The sequence below is a fragment of the Sceloporus undulatus genome, chromosome 2 (genome assembly GCF_019175285.1).
Source record: "Sceloporus undulatus isolate JIND9_A2432 ecotype Alabama chromosome 2, SceUnd_v1.1, whole genome shotgun sequence".
Lineage (NCBI taxonomy): Eukaryota > Metazoa > Chordata > Lepidosauria > Squamata > Phrynosomatidae > Sceloporus > Sceloporus undulatus.
In genome coordinates, this window is record NC_056523.1 from 42,218,855 (window position 1) to 42,245,308 (window position 26,454).

General features: G+C 39.4%; 1 protein-coding gene across 1 annotated transcript in view; it reads left to right on the plus strand.

Moving 5' to 3' along the window:
* The window catches only part of LOC121922547 (contactin-4-like), a 418,703-nt gene that overhangs the window by 109,951 nt on the left and 282,298 nt on the right, over positions 1-26,454 (plus strand). The window contains 1 exon segment of the mRNA XM_042452129.1: positions 3,144-3,319. Within this exon segment, the coding sequence (XP_042308063.1) occupies positions 3,144-3,319 (176 nt within the window).

Here is a 26,454-nt window from a genome sequence, read left to right on the forward strand (position 1 = left end):
CCTCCAGTTCTTCATGGTAGCATACCCCTTTCAAAGTCTTCCTTTCCTCGCATATTTTGGCAAATATCTTTCTCATCATCAATACTATCATTAACATCTCTAGTGCCGTGTTTCCTCCATCTACCTCCTCCATCTTCCTTTTTTTTTTAGCAGCTGCACAACTCTGCATTGAGTTGTGGCGATCTTGGCCCTGTCTATATGGATTAAAAAGCCCCATTCCCACGCTGATGCTGGTCTTGTCTGTTCGCCTTGTTCCAGTGAAATACCACAGCTCTTCCCTGTTAACCTGACTTTGCACTCACAAAGTTGTAGGAAGCCCAGTGTTTTCACAAACCCCAGGGACAGCATGGGGTTTTGAGGTGTGCAACAGCTGGATCAGGCCTGGTTTGGGTTGGCCCACTGTTCATATATTAGGCACTCTGCCATCCCCCTTCCCTGTGTTGCACAGTGCAGGGAAAGGAGATGGCCAGATAAGGGGACTCCCTTGATCACATACCTGGAACTTCTGTAGACCCCAGATGTGTGATCAGGGAGTCCCTAGCCATCTCTCCTCATTGGTTGCATGAGCAAATCTAGCCTTAGGAGAAGTGTCAGGACACCAGGCAGCATGTACACGTAGATGCTCCTACAGATACAGAGGTGGTAGCCATGGCTCCTGGTACAGAGAATGAGCCAGCCATGCCAATACTGTGTGGGCCCAGCTGGCCACCTTTGTAGCCAATCCAGGGCCAGTTCCAGAACATAATGCTCTGGGACTGACCACAGACTTACACCCAGTAAAAGCAGGACCCTCTTCTCTGTGTCCAAATTTTTCCTCTTTCGTTCATTCTTCCTTGTCCTGGGTCTCCACTACCCCCCTCTTCATCCTTGTCAATTATCATCACTATTTCTTATATCTTCTTTCACTTCTTGACCTTGTCTCTGCCTCTGTTCTTTCCATCATATACACTCGGCAGCTTCCCCCCCCCCCCCCACATGCTCACATTGCAGCAGAAAGCATCATGCCCCAGGTATCCTGCCCCTCCCTCGCTCCCTCCCTCCCTCCCTCCCTCCCATTCTTTGGTGTTCTGGCCACTGATTACCACATACTTGCCACTGATTACCACCTAACAAAGCATGAAATAAAATCATAGAATCATATAATCAGAGTTGGAGGAGACCACAAGGGCCATCCAGAACAACCCTCTGCCATGCAGGAACTCAGTCAAAACATCCCTGACACACGGCCATCCAGCCTGTTTAAAGACCTCCAAGGAAGGAGACTCCACCACTCTCTGAGGGAGTGTGTTCCATTGTCAAACAGCCCTTGTCATGAAATGTAGATACCTGGGCCTCTAGCTGCTGGACTTTCTCTTCCATGAGGGTTACCAACTTGCACTTGGTGCAGGTGAAGTTCCCCACATCCATAGGCAAGAAGAGAAACTTCCCACAAGTGTTGCAGTTGACTGCAGCAGATTCCTCAGTATTCATACTGAAAAGTCTTAAGGGGCCACTGAAATAAGACTAGGGGTTTCCTCTGCTAAACACAAGTGTAAAGAACCCCTGCTGGCTTGGCCTTTGTTCCCAAGCTCTGTTAGCAAGCTCAATCAACTGGGACTCTAGTTATGTAGAGAGCTCCTGGCTACTAGCTCCTTCCAGAGGCAAGTTTCTGACTCACTTCCTCTGAGCAAAAGTCCACACAAGCCCTTAAGGAAAAAAGTGAATAAGAAAAAGTGGAAAAATTAAAGGAGAAACCCTTAAATGTTGCTCCCAGGTCACCTTCTCCTCTGTACTCCAAAACCAATGTGACTATTAAAAAAAATCACATGCCATTAGGTGCACACCTCTGCCAGCAGTTATATAAAATTAAGCTTCTACCTCCGCCCCCAGTGACCCATAGAAGTGGCTCACAGTTTAAAAAGTTTAAGAACTCACCCAACCAAAATGGCCACAGAGAACCAGCCTTTCTTCTTGAAAGAAATAACTCTGGTGAGGATCGTAGGGGTGGGTGCAAAAGGGAAGAGAATAACACAGATAAGAAAAATGGTCCCTTTTCATATACAGAACGCCTGCTCCATATGGCTTCCAGTTTATGCAAAAGCCACGCTGCAATACTCTCAGTGGTGCGCACGCATGTTGCGTGCACACACACTGCACCATCACGTGCACGAGCCCCATTCACTATAATGGGGCTCGAGCATAGGTGGAATTCGCCTTACACGGGGGGGGGGGGGGGGCCCGGAATAGATCCCCCGCGTAAGGCGAGGTTCCACTGTAATTCCCTGGAAAATACTCTCTAAAGTCCATTGAGCTACATTTAGAAAAATAGTACTTTACATTCTGGTCTAAGGTTTTGTGGGAGATTTTTAAATATGAAAAAATAAAATCAATATAAATAATATTAATACATGGATTTGGATCTCTAACTGGAATGATAGCATCTTAAATTGTATGCAGATAGAGTCAAATGAAACCTGCTTTTTAAAAAGAAGAAAAAGAAAAAATGCTAGAAAAGTAATATGAACTGTACTGCCATAGGCCACAACGTGGCCAGAGGAAAAAATCAGTAAAATATCTGCTCTGTTGAATTGTGTAATTAAAAATAAATAAATATATAAGTCAGAAAGGAAAATCAAACTTTTTTTTCCTGAAGTTGGCTCTTCTCTGTATGTCCTCTATGCACATCTTTGGCTCTTTAGTGTGTATTTACCTTTCCTCTGGTGACCATGTGCTAGGGCAATTGGTCATGTCTTTTTATACAGCTCTGGTCCCCATAACACCGAAGGGTAGTTTTTAATTATTAAATTAATACATATATAATTCTGGATGACGTGATCTAAACTGTGAGGAGTTGAGTTTTGAAGACTTACCTTGCGTTTTGGAAACTGGACTAGATTCATTCCTAGACACAGATGGCACTATACAACTGTTCAATGTGAAACAGTAATACAAAGGTTGGCTCAAATTTAATCCATTGTATGACTGACTACCAAAATGTATACCTATCAAATTATATGTTGCATCACGTTTCCTCATTATTCAGGAAATTGTGATTTCCTGCTTGTTAGGAACAAGAGAATGCTTTTGTTGTATTTTTAAATATATTTTTCCAATAAATCCTTTAATGTTAGCAGAATTCAACAACTGACACTTTTGTGCTATAGGTGGAAGTTAAATGGAACCATAGTTGACATTGGTATGGATTACCGCTACAGTGTGGTTGAAGGCAGCTTGTTGATCAATAATCCCAATAAAAGTCAAGATGCTGGAACATACCAGTGCATAGCAACAAACTCGTTTGGAACAATTGTTAGCCGGGAAGCTAAACTACAGTTTGCGTGTAAGTAATGATGATACAATATGGTTGACATGGCTTTATTTATCATAATTTGGGGGGGGGGGACACTACAGACTGATGGTTTTAAGAGGCATACATATTATTCCATTCAAGATGCAACTTGGTTTCTTAAATGAAAAATAGGTTCACAGAATCATAGAGTTGGAAGAGACCACAAGAACCATCCAATCCAAACTCCTGCTATGGAGGAACAAACAATCTAAGGATCCTGACAGATGGGTATCCAGTCTCTGTTTAAAAATCTCCAAAGAAAGAGAGTCCACCACTCTCTGAGGCATTGTATTCCACTGGCGAATAGAACTTCCTAATATTTAGGTGGAATCTCTTCCTCTAGTCTGAATCCAATGCTTTGTGTCCTGGTCTCTGGAGCAACATTTTAAAAAAGCTTGCTCCGTCCTCTATATGACATGCCTTCAAATATTTAAACATGGCTATCATTTCACCCCTTAACCTTGTATTCTCCAGGCTAAACATACTCAGCTCCCTGAGCCTCACCTTACAGGGCATGGTTTCCAGGGCTTTCAACATTTTGATCATCCTCCTCTGAACACACTCCAGCTTGACAATATATCTCTTGAATTGTGGTTGAATTGTGAGAGATCTATTCTTGTTAAGAACTAAAACGGGTGTCATTCCATTCTAAATTTTGATTGAAGTAAAAAAAAATTAATGCCGTATTGTTGAAATACATAAATGTGTAAATGTTCAACAAGTTTTGATACTTCAGAATAATTCAAGTAGACATGAACTTCAAAAAAGTGAAATCCATAATGGTGGTTGCTGTTGTTTTTTACATAGTGAGTGATCTAATGAGGACTGCAAATCTTTAAGCAGTGCTAGATTTATCTTTGGATGTATAAGTCACTCACATAAGGTCAGCACACTTAGGCCTGTACTATTCATTTCCTGAAGACATTTATCTCATTTGTTATGATTTGCCTTTATTTATAAAGTGAAGTATGGCATGGTGTTACAGTAATGAGAGTGTAAAATAAGCTACATGCTTTGGCATGTCCTGATGAGCAGCATTTACCTTTTTAATAGTACACATTTTTACTTGTACAGATCAACTGAGGCATTTTATTTGGCTAATGAACCCATATGGGAATATGGTTTAAGGGCTAATACCACTTAGAGTACCAGTTAGAAGCAGTTCATATCATTGTTCATAGCTTGCTTGTGAACGTTACCGGCACATAGACCAATGAATGGCTATGAAGTTTTGTTTAATCTTATTGCAAGCCTGTTGTAGAATAAATTTTGATTTATTCCTCAATAAGAAACAGATGTTTTTGCTTCAAACTACTTCCTATCACCTCTGGTAGTCTGGTACAGAGTAGGTAGCTAGACTGAAAGATGGATATAAATAAATTGCATTATATTCTTGTTCTCTTGTTACATCTTTATTGTTAATCTTCATTATTTAAAGTGACAACCATGTGAGATGTGGTTTACCTGTGGGCAGGAACATTCCCAGATATTACAATATCTATTCCTCAGGTATTACAATAATAATTAAGTGTTATTCATTATCTATATATTAATATTTCATTTTTAGGGAAACCCCTTAAAAGGTAGGTTACAAAAACTGAGGACAATATGATCCCACATAATCAATAAAACAAAACTATATAAGCTACTATTTAAAGATAACAGCTCATCTAAAAAGCCTTCTTAAAAATAATACTACCACAACCAATTTATTTAGAACCATTTCACAAATAAAAGAATACAGGGGCAAAGACGACTTTATACAATATGAATTAATAATATAAACCAATCATGGGTTTTCATACCTTTATTTTTTCCATTTAATTTATATCCTATTGTGAGACCCAGAGCAATTCATGGCACATGTTAAAAGAAAATACTGTAGAGCTAAAACAATATGTAGTACAAAATTTAAAAGAAAAACAGAAAAACTGGACAAGTGAGTAAATTCAAGATTAATCCAGAAAAGTTCATCTTCCTCCAGGCCATTATTTGTCAATACACATTGGTTTAGTACCGAAACAGTTTCTTTGTAATTCGATTGAAAGGAGAGTATGGACCTTATCACACGGAGGCACTTACGTGGGTAAAACGTTGCTGAACTGTTGCAGAAGCACAAAGGTGGGATCGTCCGTCGTGCTTCTAAAATGTAATTGAGGCTTTCCACTTTCCTTCTGTTGATGAAGTGTTCACAGAGGAGCCGGTTTTTTGTGTTTTTTTTTAAATAACAGAAGATCCTGTTATTCAAAAAATGGCTTCTCTGTGAATGTTTCATCAATGGAAGGAAAGTGTGAAGCCTCAGTTGCATTTTATTTTTTTTATTTTTTTCCTTCAAGAAGGTTTCCAGTTTCTTCTTATGAATGTAGCCTACAACACCTGGTGTCCATTGTCATTCCCCCATCCAAGTATTAATCAGGGCTGACCCTGCTTAGGTTCTAATATGAGATGAGATGTTATGCCTTTAGGTTACTTAGGCATTCAATATCTTTCTATCTACTTGTCCAGCTATCTCTGTGTGTCTGTGTCTGTCTGTCTTTCTGTCTGTCTGTATTCATGAAATGAAAATTCATTTTTTGTGGCAGCTTCCTTGACATATGATCGGTAATAAAAAGTAATAGCCATGGGAAGACAAAGTCTTGTATTTTCAAGAATAATTTACAATATAGTATCAACTTCTTATAGTCTGGTGTTGTTTTTCTATGACTGGAAATGTGCTCTTGTGAAAGGACAGTAATGAACAACTTCTTTGAGACTAATAACATGAGATTCTGGTTTGTCAGGGAGATTGCTTCATAAATACTGCTTCCTCTCATGAAATCCTGGTGCTCTGTGATATCCCAGAAGTCACAAATCAAGTAGCTCTTGTTACTGAACAAGCTAAGTTTCAATACATTATTATTCAAAGCAGATTATTCAACATGCTGTCATCATATTATTTTGAAAAGCTACTCACTGACCTGGTCACATATTTTAGCTATGTAGAAGATGATAAAATGGAAAATGCCTTGGGCAGCAGGCAATCCTCCTGTCCTGGTCATGGAATAATCTTCAGTGTAATTTCTAAGAAATGCAAAGCCCTGCCACATTTGCTTAAAGAATTGAAGGGTTGGATGAGGAAAGGAGCATTAGTTCCATCCTTTCTTCTGATTCCCCCTTCCTTCCCCCATATTTGCTTCCTGAATTTTCTTCCCATCATTCACCAATCATCCTTCTTTCTGGGGACAGAATCATGGTGGGGTTCCTTCATTAACATGAGTGAGTGTTATTCATGAGCTTGTTCCTGAAAATTTTAGAGGTGTTGTTCAGATATTGTATTTTCTGTGACTGAAAGTATGTTTGAAATTTAGCTTAATTTGCAAGCACGATACAAATCTGTGTTGCATTTAATTAATGGTTATGTTTCTGCAGCCTAAGAACACATCTGGACTATAACAGAAACTTTGATAGATGAGCAAGCACAAGTTTGGCTTGACTGACTTTTAATTAAGGAGGTTCCCCTAATAAGCAAAGTTTGTTTCTTAGCAATGAAGTGGCAAATGATGTCTCTTATGACCAACACATTCCTAACATTTATATCCGTTAAATGTCATGCACATATCACTCATATTTTGATTTGAAATAGGATGAAAGGGGAGAAAACAGTAGCTCAGATTGTGCTTTGGCTTTGTTTTGTTTGTCCTCCTACTTCCTAAAAGATATGTCACCTTATGTTGCCTGAGTAAGAAGATTGCAAACATAATGTCTAGATTTCGAGATCTCCTTGGTGGATTAAGTTTATTACACAGGATTTGCTTCTAGAAAGCAATAAAGGTGTGCATCAATTTTAATAATGCATTCTTCGGAATCCTGACATTCAAGTGAGCTGCGTGTAACTCTGATAGAATGAAATCAACCATAAAGGACACATTGTGGAGAGCAGAGGGAGAAGTTGATTTCTGAACTCAAAAGTTCCTTCATTGAAAAATTGCTTCCTATTATTGAAGGTAGAAATGGTGTAGAGAAATTTCAAAATATATAATTAGCATATTGAGATATCATTGAAGATATGCCTTGTCTTCCATGCCTTTTATGGATTTTTTTAAAATCACTCTTTACAATACCATTTACTCTGAATATAACACAATCATGTTCTGAGGCCCAGGAGTTCCTAAATAATTCCCAGAGAAACTGGTGTTGTCAACAGGGGCTATAATAAGCTTGGCATCAACTCATGGGCAGGCAGTGGCACAGTGGGACTTATTGAAGTTGGCATTCCTTGTTATAGAGACCCATCTTCTTTTCTATCAGGATTATTTTGAGTTTTCTTTTTTAAAAAATCAAGATTCTCTTCTGCTGTTTCCTTCAGGCAATATAGAATCACTTGTAAAACATGGAATGACACTGGGGATGAAGAAGAAGAGCAACAGGTTGTGTTCTGTACCTGGACTTTCAGTGTAAACTAATGCTTACATAGGGGAAACCAGTTCCATAAAGAATCATTGCAGACTGGGGAATACATTGAAATAGCCAAAAGGCTAGTGATTTAATTCAACCCACCACTAATATTAAACAGGTTTAAAGCATAAAACATCAGAGCTTATTTATTCCAGGTTAGAGAAATGGGTGATTCTCCCCAGAGGCAGCAACTTGTTGATGCCAAGGGGGCTTGGCTAGGATTAATTGGTTTGCCCCTAGATTAAAGTTCCTTTTCAGAGAGCAACTCTGTTGTGGCTTCCCCAGCAGACATTGTGGAGGAAGCACATTAAGGAGAAGAGAGAGCGGCAACACATCTTTTGTGTTGATGTGTTTTCTTTGTAACAGGAGAGCACAACAGGAGGAAAGGCAACACATCTTCTGCTGTACCCTTTCCAGTGGATTTGTCATGTGTAGAAAGCAGGCTCAGGCTGCATCTACACTGCAGAATAAATGCATTTCACACCACCTTAACTGCCATTGATCAGTGCTATGGAATTCTGGGATTCGTAAAGTTTAGACCAGGGGTAGGCAACCTTTTTGAGTCGGGGGCCAGGTTGCTGTCCCTCAGACAACTGGGGGGGGGCCGAAGCCGGGGGGTGGAGCTTCCACCCTCCAGGGGCGGAGCCACATGCCGGGGGTGGAGCTTCCACCTTCTGGGAGTGGAGCCACATGCCAGGGTGGAGCTTCCACCCTCCAGGGGCGGAGCCACACACTGGGGGTGGAGCTTCCACCGAAGCATCATCATCATCATCATCATCATCACCATCACCACCACTATCATTGTTACAGCAGACCTTTGTTACAGCACTTTGGAAAGTCACACTGTCTCACCTTCATAAATAATAAAAATAATGAAATGAAATAAAAAGCAATAATAAAAATAATGAAATACAATAAAAAGCAATAATGAAAATAATGAAATAAAAAAACAAAAATAAGTGTTATATATATTTTTAAAATTAATGGAAAAAACCCAAGGCAGACCTGAAATGACTCACCTTTCCATCTCCTCCTCCTCTTTCTCATTGAGAGGGCATTTTGCAGAAAGAACACCCAGGGCAAGTAGTAGTAGTAATAATAATAATAATAATAATAATAAAGTTACAAGCAAGGAAATTACTAAAATGCAGTTGAAAATGAACTGCAGCAAGCATGCAGACTGTGTCAACTTTTTTTTCCTGCAACTGTTTTTACTTCCGCTCACCCCTCCCCCAATAACCTTACCAACCTCTGGCCTTGCTGTGGCTGCAGCTGCCGCTCTGGCTCTGCACTCCTTCTGTCTCCTCCTCCTTTCCCTGCTCTTAGGGAGGAGGAGGAGGAGGGCGGAGGGCAAGGTGGAGCCTGCTGCAGGCCCACTGCAGCCCCTGGAGCCCTGCAGGCAAAGGAAACCCTTTTCTTTCTGCAGGTCCAACACTGTAGTTGTTTTCTCCCACTCCTCCAGCCAAGGCAAGTAAAACCAAGACAGTCCAGTCAACTTTTCTTATCACTCAAAGTCCATGACACTCTCACCTTACCCTTTTTATTCTCTCTCATCTTTCTCCTCACTCAGCTGCACAGGAATATCAAACTATGAATTTTGAGTGGGACTTCTTTATTTGTTTATTTCTTCTGTTTATTTGTTTATGGGGAGGACTACTATGCTTAACCCTCCACATTCATGGTTTTCGCAGATTTGATTATCTGCAAATTTTATTTGCAGCAACTCTGGCAGGAGTTGACCATAGAGTTGTGCTGGAGAACCTAGAAGTTCCTAGAGAAAACAATTTGCTAGGCATTTGTAAGTCCTCCAGCATGGTTCTATGATCAACTTCTGGCAGATGCTAACCAGAGTTACACTGGAGGACCTCTTAGGTAAAAAGAATAGTGTTTTTATTTGTGGTTTTTCCACATTCACAGGGGTCTTTCACCCCTAACCCCAGCAAATGTGGAAGAACCACTGTAAACCTGAAATGCTATAAATTGGGGTAATACAAATTGAGGCTCACTTGCAATACTTGTGTGTTTCACATCAGAAGTAACACAGCATAGCAATGTAAATGGAGCCAATAAAACCATTAAATCCAGCATTTAAAATTGCATAGCTGCAGCACTATGTTTGAAACCCACCACTAGATTTGCTGTCCTTCGCCTACCCTCATAACCAGACAGTCTCTCATGATTTGGTTTAACTATCTGTGAAGTTATATTTAATATGGCAAAACCATATTGTGTTGTGTGGGAGGCTTCTTTTGTCCTGCGACTCAGCACTTTCCACCATTTTCTTTTTACTCTATTGTTCATTATTCCATTGAGTGGTCTCTTCCTTCTGTTTTATCCCTCATTTTATATGCTCTGCCAAATTACAACCACTCCATTTAAGAGACAAAAGACTCATGGGTTAAATTTTGAATACGAGGGCACCATTAAAAGATGCTCTTTTTCTCTCTCTCCCTTTTAGTTAAAGGCTAAATTATTCTTTGTGTAGTTTATCCCCTGCAGATTAAACTCTGAAGTAGCTATTTAAGCTCTTGAAGAGGTTAGAGCAGGTCAGCAATTTATTCCTGAAATATGTATTTAGGTTACAAACTAATTTTGATGAAAGTGCTAAATATGTGCCCCCAAATACTTGCCATGTTATACATCATTAACATTTCAAATTTGCTCATTGTTTCTTGACCTATTAGTCATTCTTTTTAAATAAAATAAAATTTCTAAAAGTAAGGCATATACTACATCACTCTAATAAGCTCTGGATTGATGATATTTTGGCAAAAAAGAAGGGTGGAGAGAGAATACCTTTACTCACAGCAGTAAAGATTCACTACTTTATACTCCATATAGAATGCTCAAATATTCACTTTACACATATGAACAAAGTAATTCAGATTAAACTGTCCGGTTTCTTTTCTTCTTTCTCATTTGAGTATGTAGCATGATTGGGCTCTTCTCTACTGGATACTTGTTTGATTCCTTAGAGAACATAGTTTCTTGCTGTTGTTGTTTCTTTTTGATTTGGTTTTCATTTTTTGTTAAGATATAACTTCATTTCTTAAATTAATGGCATAAAGATGTATTTCAGAAATAAATGTTGCCACCGTGCATACAACTAGGCTGCTTAAAATCCATTTTAAGTCAGTGGGGTTTGAGCAGGCTAACAGTGTGCAGGACTGCAGCCAAAATCAACAAGGAACTAAGCCTAGATAATGAGTGTTGCTATGAGCCTATATGCACTTCACCCTGTTCCTAAAGATGGTCTTTGGATCTATGAATTATTAACACATAACTGAGTAGCAGAATAAATAATTGATCTCATGAAGTGCTGTGCAGCCTCCTTTCCCTCTGGTTTTTTAAATTTATTTCTTGTCCTACAGGCACCTATGGTGTTGGCTGGTACTCTTTGATCCTTCTGCTCTTTGCTTGTGGCACATGATAATCTGAATTTCATGGGTTAACATTTTAACACTTTTTCAGTATGGAGGTTTCTGTCTGGTTATGTTGCACACAGGGGGCTTGTTCCTATTCATGGTGAGGCTTTATTGCTCATGAGTGAAAAGGCAGTTGCAGCCTACTTTGTGGTTTTTTGCTTTGTTCTGACATCTTGACTGTCATAGGATATTGTTCTGTTCTATGGGAGATAGCTCATGGGAGTAAATGTCTTCTGGCACTGGTACACCCCGATCTGTCTGGAGCCATATAATTATGCATTTTGCCATATCTGGCAATCAAAATTTGGGGAAATTACGTTTTTTCCCCAAATCAAAGAAGAAGTAGTAGTAGTAGTAGTAACGTTCAAGATCTGGGAATTATCAGCTGGTAGTGTTTTACATTACTCTGACTATACAATATCAGTCACAACCTTTGAAAGTCAACAATACATTGGCAGAAATGGTTCCATTTCAGTTTTTTCAGATAAAGATCTTTGTATTTACACAGAAAATTGATGGCCACCACCTTTTAGTTGGAGGGTTGTGATGTGCTTTTGTTTTGTTTTGTTTTTGTTATGCTTTTAAAATCTTGTGATTATACCTTGTTTTAAATTACTAGTTGTTTTTAATGTGATTATTTATTCAACTGTCTTTTATCAGGATTTCAGCTGTGTTTTGTTCTAATCTTGTTATAAGCCAATTTGGGTCCTGTATTAGGAGAAAGTGGACAAATATAAATTACATAAATAAAAGATAAAATTTGGCTGCTATCCTTTTGGCCTGTGTAACTGTACCACCACAGGTAGCATTGGCAGAGTGGCATGGATAAAATGGCTGCAGGCATTACAGCAACAGTGGCACAGCAACTAAAGCCTTCTCTGTCAGGAGAGACTATCCTGCCTCTTTGCAAGCTAGTTGGGGGCCAGCAGGGCAGCTTTTGCTAGAGGGAAGGAAGGCTTCCTTTCTTGTCCCCGCCGCCACAAGTCCAAAAGGTCCTGACACCAGGATAATAGGCTAAGAGGATTCTGCTCCTGAAGGCAAAAGGTGATGCAAAAAAAACAATGGTGCAAAATCAAATGAGTATAGCTTTACTTTTCCACCATTCTTTGTGAATCACCCTGTAGATTTTGGAAGCACATTATGTAGTTGCTGGATTCATGTTATGTCAAGAAACACCACACTTTTGGGAATGTTGGAACTCAGTCTTTCCAACCAGGACAGTGATGGTGAACCAGTCAGTGCCTTTTCCTCAGGATTGAATAATCATCCGCAATCCTCCCGACTGCCATTCCCTTCTACTTTTTGTGTCATATCTTTTTAGATTGTAAGCCTGCAGTCAGAGAACTGTCTAATTAAAATCTGTAAGCTCCTCTGAGAGAACCTTTATAACTGAAAAGTGGGGTATGAATACTCCAAACAAACAACAAACAAACTCTGAGACGATGTCCAGGTTTCTGCAGTGCATTTACGCAGCTTAACTCAGTGTAGCTGTTGCTAGAGATGTCAGATCTAGCTACAGTGACACATGCCTTGATAGCACTCTATTTGGACTTCTGTAACACACTCTGTGGGGCTGTCTTTGGAAATTTTAGCATGTCCAAAATGCTACATCCAGAATGCTTACAATGGTAAGTTATAGGGAACATATAACTCCCTTGTTAAAACAGCTTCACTGGCTACTGGTTCATTTCTGGGCAACGTTGAAAGTGCTGGTCATGACATATAAATCCATGGGTTAGGTTCAGACTATCCGAAACACCGTATCTCATCATACAAACCAGTCAGAATGCTAAGATCTTCAGGGGAATGCTTTCTCTTGGTTCTGTCAATATCACATCAGTTGGTGAGGACATGAGAGAGAGTCTTCTCAGTGGCTGCACTCACCCTCTGGAACTCCTTTCATAGGAGGCTGGAATGGCCCTCTCCCTGCTTTCCTTTAGCTGAAAAAGAGTTTTTGGTTTAAGCAGACTTTTAATGTGTAATCAAGGAGCTTCTTATTGAGATGGTTTATTTATTTTTTAAAAACTCATATATATCTTTATCATATGATTTTATGCCTGTTTTATGTGGTGATTTTGTTTTAAAGGTGTTTTTTTATTAACTCCCTCTGGGAATCATCTTGGGTCCCACTCTGGGAGAAAAGTGACACACAAATGAAATTATTTTATTGATTCCAGCCATGCACCACTCCCTGTGCTTTAAAAACTAAGCACCCTATATGCAAAATTGATTTTCTTTTATTGCAGTTTGTGGATAGTGAACATCAAGAAAATAAGTCTCTTGTTTGCAAAAACTAAGCTGAAAAGGTTGTTGCTAAGATTGTTTTTTTCTAGAATTGTAACTTCAACTCTATTAGCTGCTTTCATAATTCATATAGTTCCTACTGTCAATGTGAACTTGTTTTATTATTTCCCTGTACATAGTTGAAGCTCAAACTATCCTAGAAAACTCCTACATGCTTTGCATTTTATTCGGATTACAGCCCCACTTTTTAATTTGTCCCAAGCATATTTCCCCTCTGTTTCTTGCCTGATCTCTAGTTAACCATAGCACTATTTCACCGTATCAACTTACTTCTACTTTGTGCTGATCTCTAGTTAACCATAGTACTATTTCACCATATTAACTTACTTCTATTTCACTATATCGACATATTACTACATTGCTATATTACAACATCGCTATATTTCACTATATCAACATATTACTACATCACTTTTTCACCTCATATTTCTTGTCATGACAGATCCGTAACTTCTGGATATGACACCTATTGAACCAATGACAATTTGGCAAGTAAATGCACATGGAAGTTCTATTTCAGAGCTTCTATTTTAATTGGGAATAACAATAGGTATTAGCCACTTAGTTAAATTGAGATTTGGTTGCTTTTATTGAATTGGTTTAGTCACCAGACTGCCATAATCATTTTCAAAGAGGGAAAAATGGATTTATATCCCCTTGAAAGACCGTGACATATTATAATAGGAATGAGTTGAGGAATTCAGAATATTAACTGTATAGATATTTTTGATCTGTTTTTCTTGTTATATATATATATGTATATAGGGGAACGGGGGGGGGGACAGAACAGAATTATATGCGTGATATTTATGTTAAATTTGGATATATTAGTCCTGTTTTGTTTGTTTTTAAAATGCTTCAATAAAAATTTAATTAAAAAGAAAAAAGAAAGACCGTGACATACAAGTTGCTGCTCAGAACTGAATATTTTGAAAGGAAAACAGGAGTCACATAGCAGATAAATTTAAACTTCAAATGAATAAAACTGGATAATTAAGAAAATATTTATCAAAGTCAAGCTCTTTTTTTAAAAAACTGTTTTGAAATGTCATCAGTGAAGCCCACTCAGAGAAGAAGAGTATATGCCACCTACTCACTTTGATGTAAGGGATAAGATTATTATGCCTCATCTGGGTAAACCAAAGAAAGGTTTCCTGGCATACAGGCAGAGTATTAGAAACTCTGAGTAAGTAAGTGAAGTGTATTTGATATGCAGCTACTATCGATCCCATGTAATGATTCCTTTGAAAGTGAAACAACTTTATTATCCTGAATGACTGACATTGGTTTTTTCACTTTGTTTGATGGATGTTGCTGCTATAGAATGACAGTTGTTCATAGTAATATTATTGAGCTGTCATAGTTTGATGGATTGATTGACTGAGAAAGCTGCTGAATTTTTTTTATAAAGTTTTGAGACTAGTGTGCTTCAGAGGCTAGATAACTGATTCAGGGATGGGATTCTGGTAAATCCTGCACAGTGATTTATCTCAGACTACCTGGATCAGGAGTCATGGTAAGCACAGTGGCTGAACCTATTAGCTATATAGAATCAGTATTGAAGTTTGATTTCTATACTGGCCATTAGGTGATGCTCATGTATACAGTTGCTTCTTTGTATGTTAGAATATACTTCCAATGAACAAACTATTGACTTCACAAAATTCAGTCAGTCATTTTCTTGCTTCATTTCTTGATCCTAGGCCAAATGTTCCTACAATCTTTGAGTCTGCTCTGTTTCTTGTGTTTGAATTCCAGTTGCCTATGATTAATAAGCAATCCTGTTTTGATGTGTAAGCTATTTCTTCCTGGACTCCGACATAGACTCTTTCCATTCTTCTTTTGCCTCCATAGGTGGAGCATAAACTTGGATGATGGTTATATTGATGAGTTTTTCCTGGAGTCTTACTGATATTATTCAGTCAGGCTTTACATTATATCCATTGCCTGCTTTTGCTACATATCTCCTCACTGTTCATGTCACCCAATTTCTTCTTAGATTTCATTTAATGAGTAAAACATTGTACAATTTCCTGACTCAAAATGCCCCATTCCTGTCCACTTTAGCTCGCTCATCCCAGTTTATACATTCCATTTCTTGTCCCCTAATTTATGCTTCTGACATTCCATTTTCCTGTAATATGTGTTGTGCAGCTTCAGACTTTCATTTAACCTCTTAGAACATCAACAGCTGAATGTCCTTTGGGCTTGAGTCCACTTGCATCATTAGACACAGTGCTACTTATTTTTGTCCTCTGCTGTACCCCAGTAGCTCACTGAGTAACATCTGACCTATACAGTTTCATCTTCTGGCACTATTCTCTTGTTTTAATAAGTATTGTCCCATCATGAGGTTTTCTTGGTTAAAAAAAAGCATTTAAAAGGTTAAAGTGTGCCACTGCCATTGTGTCTGAGAATTCCTCCACTGCTGCTGCTGCCAAGTAGCTGTTTAGCACATTTAAAAAAGACTTATATCATACTTAATGGAATATAGGCAAAATGATGATGATGATATTGATGGTTCTTGTTGTTGTTGATGTTCTCCTTTGTGGAAATTGATAAATTGATCCTCAGGAACAGCCTCTTAATAGTTCATTGCATGCCCTAATTCGGGGAGTTGGAATTATATCTCCGGACTCACTTGTGAATTGGGAGAAGCACAAATATGTGAAATACTTTACACACATATGCCAGTACTCTGTATTTGTATATGTATCTGGACTGATGGAGTAGAGATGCCTTGAAATATATGTGTGAATATATAGAAATGGTTATAAAAAATATTAATTGATGTTCAGTATAATCTGAACCTGTGAAAGTTGTCCACCGTATACGTGTTGTGAAACAGCATAGCCAGTGAAAAGGAAGAAAGGATAAAATAAGATACAGATACACTCATATTGACTGTAGCCCTATAAGCCAGACCTGACTATAAACTGTTACACTGGCAAAAACAGAAACACAGGATTAAGCACTGCCAGCTGCAGGCAACTGCTCTAGATGTAGAGAGTCATTCATCTCTTATTGAACCTCAGAAGACTATAATATATTCCTCCATGCCCCTCCCCAGTTTATTTATAACTGTAATTATAATAACTGTAACTACAACTGCCCCAGAAAAATATTTTGTTTTGTTTTTAAGGGAAGGACATGGCAAAAAATCCATTGAGATTAATGAAGGATATTTTATAAATTTAAAAGTGGCTGATAGATTGAATAAATCATACATGCCGTAGGCTTGAGGTATACTGTGGTGCATGAGGAGGTAAGGTAAATTACACCAAATATAATTTTCTTGGGAAGAATTAAAAGTATGAAGTTTGATTTGTAGGAGTTGTGTGGACTTTGTAATTTTTATTTGTACTGATTGTGCAAACAAACAACTCACATTATTTTTACAATTTATTAATTATCCTTCATTTATCCTTGGACAGTGAAATTAAAAGAGGCGGGAATAGACGTTAAAACTGATCAACAGAAAACAAACAAGCCAAACAATGATGCTGTTCCTGCTGCTATTAACATTTTTAAAAAAAGAATATTTTGATTTCGTGCCAAAATAAAAAAAAGTACCCTAAAGTAAGTCTTAAATTCCCTAAAAGCACCAGATCCTGTCTGATCTTGGAAGCTGAGCAGGGTCAGCTTTGTTTAGTACTTGGATCGGAGACTGCCAGTGAATACCAGATGCTATAGGCTACATTTCAGAGGAAGTGGCAAAACCACCTCTGAGTATTCCTTGCCTAAGAAAACCCTATGAAATCCATGGGTCACTGCAAGCTATCAGATGACTTGAAGGCACCTACACACTGCACAATGTGAACAATAATTATTCAGTCCCCTAGGACAGTTTTTGAATCTCAGGATGCTGCAACAGAAAACCACTTATCTGAGCTGTTGAGCTTGTATATCAGGGTCCAGATATGAGGAGTCACTTGTCCTTTGTGACATGCTAGCTAATTTTCTCTTGCAAATATTCTGCTTGTCAGATATATCCATGGAATGTCTATTTGTATCCATGGTGGCTTAAAAAAAATCTCTGTGAGCCCTGAGCTATAGCTTCATTATAAATTTTGTGCAAAGGGCAGCTTGTTCCTAAACTCCCATGTGTACCGACTAATTAGAAGACTGTGATTATGCCCCTTCCTACTCTAGGGAAGGGAGTAAAATGTGACATGCTCTGCCCAATACAGCATGTTTTTGATTTCCCAGGCTCACTAGCTTTAGGAAAATATACTCAAGTGCTGTGTAATTAGGAGCTGTCCTTCGAATATGTTGAACGAATTCAAGTCTTTATTTTGATTTCCAAGCATGTTCAATTAAGGCTGCCCCCGTGGAAGTGATGGGGGAAATCTGCTAAAACCTTGGAAACTCAAATTGTTAATTCCTCTAGAATGGAAGAGTCATTGTTCACACCATGAAAACTGCTAATTCTTGCTTGTAGTGAGTTTCTAAGAAGCCTTGAGATATGCTTGGGACATGCATGAACCATTTTTCCAAAGATTTTCTAAAGGTGGCACTAAAAGTTGTCAAAATCATCAAGAAGCATAACCTCTTCACTTACTTGTGATATAGCAATAGCTGTATAAAGAAAGGGCTATGGGCAGCTGAGGTGAAATGGGAGCCATGAAGTCATGGAGCAAAGCCATTAGTCAAACCAAAGAATAAGCCAAGACTAGAAGACAAATGAACAGGGAAGATTGAATAGTAGACCAGATGGAAGAATGAAAAGACAACCAAGATTGCAGGTGCACAGTAGAGATCTAGAAGACCTAGTTCCTTAAGCAAATCTGAACAGGAACAGGAAACCATGCCTGGGAAACAATGTTACCAATTGAGGCCTAATGATATTAAGTCACTCAAACAAATGCTCCAACATGCAATTCATGTTTACCTCACATGGGCAACTTACTGGATGCCAATTCAGATGCTCCTTCTTTCAAGTCCCAGATCTCCAAGCATGGAGGCTTTGAAGATAACATGAAGGGAATTGTCAGACGTTTCACTTAAGACTACTTATAGGCTATGCTTCTTCCCTTCCCTAGAAGACAATTTAGAGAGATGCTATCTGCATCTTTGTTACATAACAAAGCTCATCTTCCATGTTTCCTTTCTTTCCATGCTAACTGCTGCAGACTCACTTTAAGTGGAATGTCAGGCAGAAGAAGAATCAGCAAGAAAGGTTGATGAATGCTATATAGAGAAACGTATGGATATTATATAAAGAAAATATCATTGCTTTCCCCTCCATTTGTTATTAATTTCTATCATACTTAAACTTCTGTACAATGTAAATATCCAAACACTATGTGAATCAGTGAAGTGAACTTGAAAGATTATGAAACTCCCATCCACAGAAGATTTGGTCAGCCCCCTCTCTGCATCTTTCCAATGTCAGGCAAAGGACTTTTTATTTAGGCAGGATTTGGTTTTTAACCTGCTGCAGCAGATGGAGCATTTAATGGATGTATTGTGTCTGTTTTTATTATATTTTAAATATCTTCTTTAAACTGTTTTTAACTTGTAAGGGGATCTTTTAGCACCTTTGAGACTGGGAGAATGGAAGAAGTTGGTAGCATAAGCTTTTGTAGACTTAAGAGGCAGTACAGATCAGCACTTTGTGTTGACCTGACTGCATTCTAGGGGTGAAGAAGGGCTGAGTGTTTACACGCTCATAGCCCTTCTTCCTCCCCTTGGGCACCAACTTGGCTCACGCCTGTTTACACAGGGTGCGCCATGATGACATCCCTCGTGTGCAGCACCCAAACAGCACTGAACACAAGGGCTGTCATAACTCCATGCCATGGCGGTTATGGCGCCCCTTCTACTGTGCAAAAAGAAACCCCTTTTCAGGGCTTCTTTTTGGTCCATGCGCAGGCCATGCCATTTGGTTGCCGTGGCCTGCTTCCAGGGATCGAAGGGGCGGCCCTTAAATTTACTTCCTTGGATGATGGAGTGAAGATCTGATGCCTTTAGGCATGTATTTTATATACTGTCATGGCCAGCCAAGAGGAGGACTCAGAGGACGACGAGGAGGACTCGGCTCCTCAGGTACCGCAGGAACCTGAGGCTGTGCCAGGCCCCAGTTCTGCCCTGCCAGGTCCAAACTCTGCTCTCCCAGCCCCAGTGGATTTGGCTCAGCCAGACCCTAGCTCTGTGGGATCTCCTGCAGTGGAGCCTGGGGCTCAGCAGCCCAGCCTTGCCCCAGTAGAAGTGCCAGACTTGGAAGACATAGAGCAGCAGAGCTATATTCAACCAGAGGAGATCAGAAAGGACATGACATCGGCATTCCAAGAGGCTTGCTGAGAAAGGCTCATTAGCTACTCAGCAGCTGTGATAAGGGAGCTAAATATAAGATACCTGGCACACTCTGAACTCTCTTGTCAGAGTCTATTGGTTCTCATTAGTGAATGCTGCTTGATCTGACTCCTTGCTTCCTAGACCTTTAACTGCCTTTGAATCCTTGACCTCAGACCGGACACCTTGACCAACCCACTGGCACTCTTGACCTCAGACTGGACTGGTAGTATTGCTCTCTGTAATCTTGAACTTTGAATCGGCTAGTGGCTTATTCTATTCAAACGTCGTTTGGCATTGTTGCTTGAGGAACTGCTTCTTGGCAGCTTGGCATGGTTTTCTTTTGCCGAGCAGGCTCTTGTCAGCTGTGTGAGTGTGTGTTGGCAGCGTTCCCAGACACATACTTTTTATTTTAAAATGTTTGAACAGTTTGCCATTTTTTTCCTTTATCAGACCAGTGCCAAATAATGTAATAAGTAAAAACAAATAGTGCAATAAGTAAATATTGGAGTAATAAAATAATGCAGTAAGTTGAGCAAGGAACCAATAATATATATAGACATGTAGCTACAGGTATAAACCAGCATGACACAGTGGTTTAAGTGTTGGACTATGACTCTGGAGAGCAGGGTTCAATTCTCAGCTCAGCCTTCAAACCCACTGCATGATCTCACATGCTTTTAGCCTCAGGGGAAGGCAATGACAACTGTCCTCTGAACAAAACGTGCCAAGAAAACTGCATGACAGATTCACCTTAGGGTCACCATAAGTCAGAAATTACTTGAAGGCACACAACACACACAGATACAGGTATAAAGCTTTAAAATATACATTATCTTTACCCCAAGAGTTTGTTTTTGTTTTTAATTATCATAAAATAACCTCTTAAGTATTTGCAATATGTGGATTACTGCTATGTAATAAATAGTTATGATTTTAAAAATCTGCTTCATAATAGGAGCAAATAGGCAACCGAATTCAGTACCAACCATGAAGAAATATGTCTGAAGCTAGGAAAAGAAGAGTGGCTGTCCCATTTCCTTTAGTAATAATAATAATAATAAAATTTTATTTATATGCCGCCCTTCCTACGATCAGGGCGGCTCACAACAGGTTAAAACAATCATAATAATAATATACACAGTTAAAACACAGTTAAAACAAGACAACAGTAAAAAGCCCCATAGCCCAGCCTCTTGGCCACGAAAGAGGAGGGAGGCCCACAGGATATTTATTCGGGGAATGCCTGTTGGAATAGGAAGGTTTTGAGATCCTTCCTAAATTGGGCCAGGGTAGTGGACGAGCGGAGCTCAGTGGGCAGCGCGTTCCAAAGGGCTGGGGCAGCTATGGAGAACGTCCTAGTAGTAGAGACATCTCCAAATCTTACTGGAACACAAGAAGCTGTTTTACACTAAATCAAGCCATTGGTCCATGTAGTTCAGCACTCTCTGTTCTGTCTGAAAGTTGCTGTACTGTGATTCCATCAGAAGTTTTTCCTAGCCTTATTTCAAGATGCCAGGGAATGATCATGGGACCTTTTTACAAAGCAGGTGACTGGAGCAAATGATCTTTCCGCTAAGCTAAAGACTATTTGAAACTTGGAAGTAATTAGAAGATTAATGGAATCCCTTTAAGCCTTAAAACCCTTATGGAAAGCCCATGGTTTTCTTCAGGAGCAGACTCTCATGCCAATGCTCTTGTTCTTTAAACCATTGCTGTCCACTAGTCTGATTGGTTGGTAAGATCATTCGAGTAAATCCTACTGTGGTTTCAAGTATCCTACACTACGGTTTAAAGCAAAATTGGGCAACTGCAGAAGTCCTAGATACCAAAGTTTGAATAGCAATAGCAATAGCAATTACATTTCTATACCACTTATCAGTGCACTTAAGCACTCCCTAAGCGATTTACAAAGTATAAGGTTATTCATTTTAGTGACCTCAGAAGGATACAAGCCTCTGGGATCCTCATGGCATGAAACCACAAAATGCCCAAAGAAAAGGGGTTATGAATGGATATTCACTTCTGATTTTATCTTTATCATTTGAGGGCCAGGGAAAGTTAGGGGCCTGCCAATCTCTCCAAGTACATAACCAATCCAAAACACATTTACAGTTAAATGAAAATACTTTAAGCATTTGGGACAAAGAAAAAGATGGTGGGGGTGAAAACAAGTAAAGAGCCACTATGGACTGAAGACAAGTAAGAATTATCTTTGCCTGTTTGGCAGTTACGGTGGATTGACCTAGCTTGATGAAAATGTGGAGGTCTGGAATTTGATGTTAATCATTCCTGGAAAAGGAGTAGAGCTACAAAGCATTGGACTTATAATAATAAAATAAGTAGGCATTTTGTGTTGTTATGGTGTATGTATTTGTGTGTATTTACTGTGCCTCTCTGTTGCTGATGATCTCTAGCTTGAATAAATGCCCCAGGCCAGATGGAATTAATCTGTCTACTGCCTCTAGTCCTCTGGGCAGAGATCCTCTCTCCAGGTCTAATGCTCTTGATTCTGAAAACTTGCTGAAGTGTAGCAGATCTTGATCCAGCCACTGTCTAAATGAGAGATGTCATATTTTCCTCCCCTCCATGTAAACTGCCTTGAAAATAACCAATATAAATAAATATATGGAAGCCTTTCTCCTAAGGATTTTATGCTGGTGTTTTATGCTGGTGCAGACTGTTTTTGTGTTTCCTGGCAATTAATGCATGTCTGGTTCCTGGAGACATGCTGAAAATATTCTGCTTGGATAACTGATTTTGTCATAGAGATTCTGAAAAGAAATAATGTAGTAGCTGACATTAATCTTTTACATGTCAGAATACAGAAAAGATTAATGCCAGCTATTCCTAACATTACATATTAGTAAACCTGCACAAAAATCAAGCTATACATTACAGCTGGCCCTCTGTATGCATGGATTCTTTATCCACAGAGACAACCATCCATAGCTTGAAAATATTTAAATATATCAATTCCAAAAGGCAAACCTTGATTTTCCCATTTTATATAGGGGGCACCATTTCACTACATCACTGTATATACACCCATGGATTTTGGTATCCACGGAGGATCCTAGTGGATACCAAGGGCCCAGTAATCACTTAGGATGCTACTACAACTGGGTTTTTTTTCCTACTCAAAAGTAAGTGTTTTGAAGAGTGATGAATCAGTATCAAGGTGCCATTGTGGTGGGACCACATACTAGGTTCTTGTAGAGAGGAATTAGGGAAGGCTGAGTAGAGTCAACTAATCACAGCTGTGAGTGGAGCCTGTGAAGAAGTATAAATCCACCTACTTGTTGGTTAAGCAGTCATATAATAGCAGTTAGAAACAGAGAGATAGGTCCAGTTAGGAACAGAGGGATCGATAAGGTCTGAACAGAGACTTTTGGTCTGATGGGAATGGAGATTGTGGAAACAGTACCAAGAGAACTGCTCGTGTATTACTACAGTGAACCTAACAATAAACACATCAATTTGCCCATTATAATGGTCACCTTGGGGTCCAAGACCTAGACCCTTCAGGGATTTTAAAGGAAAAGGAGTATAGGAGCCAAATGGTAATTAGAAACTTGATTCATAGGGCTGAAACAGATGGCCTTTTTGTGCCGCCGTCTGGGCAGCTTTATACGCCACATGCTCTGAAGCTGCCCAGAAGCCAGTTCCAAGCTGCCCTGCTGCCCACACATAAAAGATTAATGCCAGCTACTTCAGTGCCATGCCATTTACATGCCGCACACCGCTGGAGCACCTTAAAGCCAGCCCCAGCTGTGCCGAGGCGGAAATAGTCAGCTTTTCACCAGCCGAAAAGGAGCAGCTCTTTGCCACTCCTTTTTTGGCTGGCTTCAAGGTGGATTGGGCTGTGGCATGAGGTTGCCTCAACCCCAGTTCAGCTGCCAATTCAAAGCCAAATCTATTTTGGCCCTTAACCTCTGTTCTAGAAAGATCAGTTGTAATCTGTAATTAGTAGTAATTTGGAGTGAAATTCTACTGACATTTAGACTAGGATACCAAGTTCACATTAATGAGTATCACTGATGCAACTTGCTGAGGTGAATAGTCTCAGGGGTGAAATAGACCACCCCTTTGCACCACCTTCCATGTGGCATGGCAGCACAGTGTTTACATTTATACAGGGGCGGCTTCATGATGCTCTGGTAGCACCATGCCACACACTACTGGAGCATCATGAAGCCAGCTTCTGGCCATGGCACAGGTGGAAAAGCCACCTTTTGGCGCTGGAACTAGGAGCGGATTTTTACTGCTCATTTCTTTCAGGTAGCTGCAAGGTGGATTGGTGCCATGGCATGTTGTTGTTGCAGCCCTAATCCAGCTTCAAAAGGGGCATCTTCAAGCCCTTCTAGCTCTCTATTTCACCCCTAAGTCAAGTGAGCGGAATTGAGCTGACTCAAGTAAATAGAAAACAACAAATAATAGTGTGATATACCAGAAATTGACAGGTGGCTTGAAGACACATAGACATACACACACTTAGATCAACTGTGCAGGGATGGTCTCTTAGATGTTTTGAGTATTAGTTTACATTTAATGAGGTTCTTTAACTTGCATTAAAATGTAAAATATGACAGGACACTTTATCCCAGGTTTGTCTTCTGCTATCAGGGTACTGTTGTAAACCATTCTAAAGATCAAGTCTTTACTGAACCCTTTGAAAATTGCCTGCTGCAATTTGTAAGAAGAAATCAAGTTTTGGGGAACATACATTTTTACCGAAAGATATCCCCTAGAAAGCTGTTCAGGAAAAATTCATTTAGCATTTATTCATTATTCATGTAACATCGCACAAGTATCTTGGAGATTAAGTGTGGGGAAAGGCAAAGCTCATGATAGCACAGATGGTGCAGGTGAAATGTGAACAGCGAAGGAGTTGTAAAGAGTATGTGAGAATGAATTGTGTTTGGAAAATCTGCTATGTTGGGAGTGCCAGGAGTCAAAAACTAACACTTAGTTAATAGCATAATGCCAAGAGAGACCTGTGTTACTAGCAATGTGTGGCATCAGGGACCATGCGCAATCGCAAATATGGTAGGTATAAACAGACAGGCAAAGCAACGTTTCAAGCTGTTTCTAGACATACTTTCAAAATAAAATTAAATAAAACCTAGTGAAGAAATAGGGGGAAAGGTGGAGAGAGGCAAAATTATAATCTGAAACTCTTTATTCTGAAGGGCAAAATAAAATTAAAAAAATTAAATGGTCAACCTGCCACTGCTAGAAGCATATTTCACCAACTCTGACATGCAGAGAACCCCACGTGATTCCAAAGCCTTTAATGTAAGGCAATCATTAAAATGAGAGCCAGTGTGGTATAGTGGCTCTGGAAACCAGGGTTCAGTTCCCATGGAACTATTCCCATTGTCCATGGAAGCTCACTGGGTGACCTTGGACATGTCACAGACTCTCAGCCACAGAAAGCTCCCTGTGTGTTCTCCTTAGGGTTGCCATGATTCAAAAGTGGCTTGGAGGCACCCAACAGCAAAGTCCTTACGATCCTGTACATTGGACCAATGGATTTTATCTCACTTGCAGTTTCACCAGGTCAAGCTACTAGTCTCTCACCTTCAGCCCCATCCAGTGATGGTTGGTGCTTTCAGCTCAGTCGACCAGTTTCAGTATGAACTTCAAAGAAGCTAAAGAAGCTAATAAAGTTACTGATCCCTGTGCACAGCATCTTTCATAGTAACTTTAAATTTTGGACCAAACTCCAAAGTGGATTCATTGTCCCACTTATATGGGTGCTGCAAACCAAATGCAACTCCAGGGACCCCATCAATTTCATAGGGTGTTCTTAGCCAAGAAAGACTAGAAGGTGGTTTTGTCAGCTCCTACTGAAATACAGCTTATAGCACTTGGTATTCATTGGCAGTCTCCCATCCAAATACCAACCAGGGCTCTCCTGCCTAGCTCCCAAGATTAGACAGGATCTGGTCTCTTTAGGTTATTTAGACACACTGTAAACCTAGAGTATATGAATTACAACACTAGCATGTATTACACCGTTGTTGTAAGATTTGCTGAGAATTAAATGTATGAGAATTAAATGTATGTAAAGTAATTAGGATGCTTGGAATATTCTATACAAATCATAGAGATTGTTATTATACTATTCATATTTGGGTGTACCTAGGCAGATCAGCCTTTTACCGGTTTCTGTTGTTTTCCTTGCTGTTTCTACACTGTTCTGCATTTTGAGTGTATGTGAAATGTGAATTTAAATTTACATTTCCCTGAAGCATATTTCTAAACCTGTTTTTCCTTAAAATACCAGTTTTAGCATGCATGTTCATTTGTTGTTGTTTTTAAAGGCGGGAACTGCATCAGAACACTTGGGAAGGTCAAAAGCCTATAGACATTTGAGTTTTGTTCTTTATGTTTGACATGCAATTCATTTCAGTTTATAGTAAAAATATCAAGTTCTGCAAGCCTCCTTATTTCATACTCTTATCTCCTATAGTCATGTCATATCAACAGGCTTCATTAAACCTCAGTTTCCCCCAAGTTTTTATCATTATTTTTTGTGATAGTTATTCAAAGACATCTTGATATCACAGTGATGTTTTAGATATCTGAAGCTGAACCATTGCACAGAGAATGTGGTGCCTATTGCCTTTTAGGAGCACTTCAGTATAATCACAGTAGCAGATT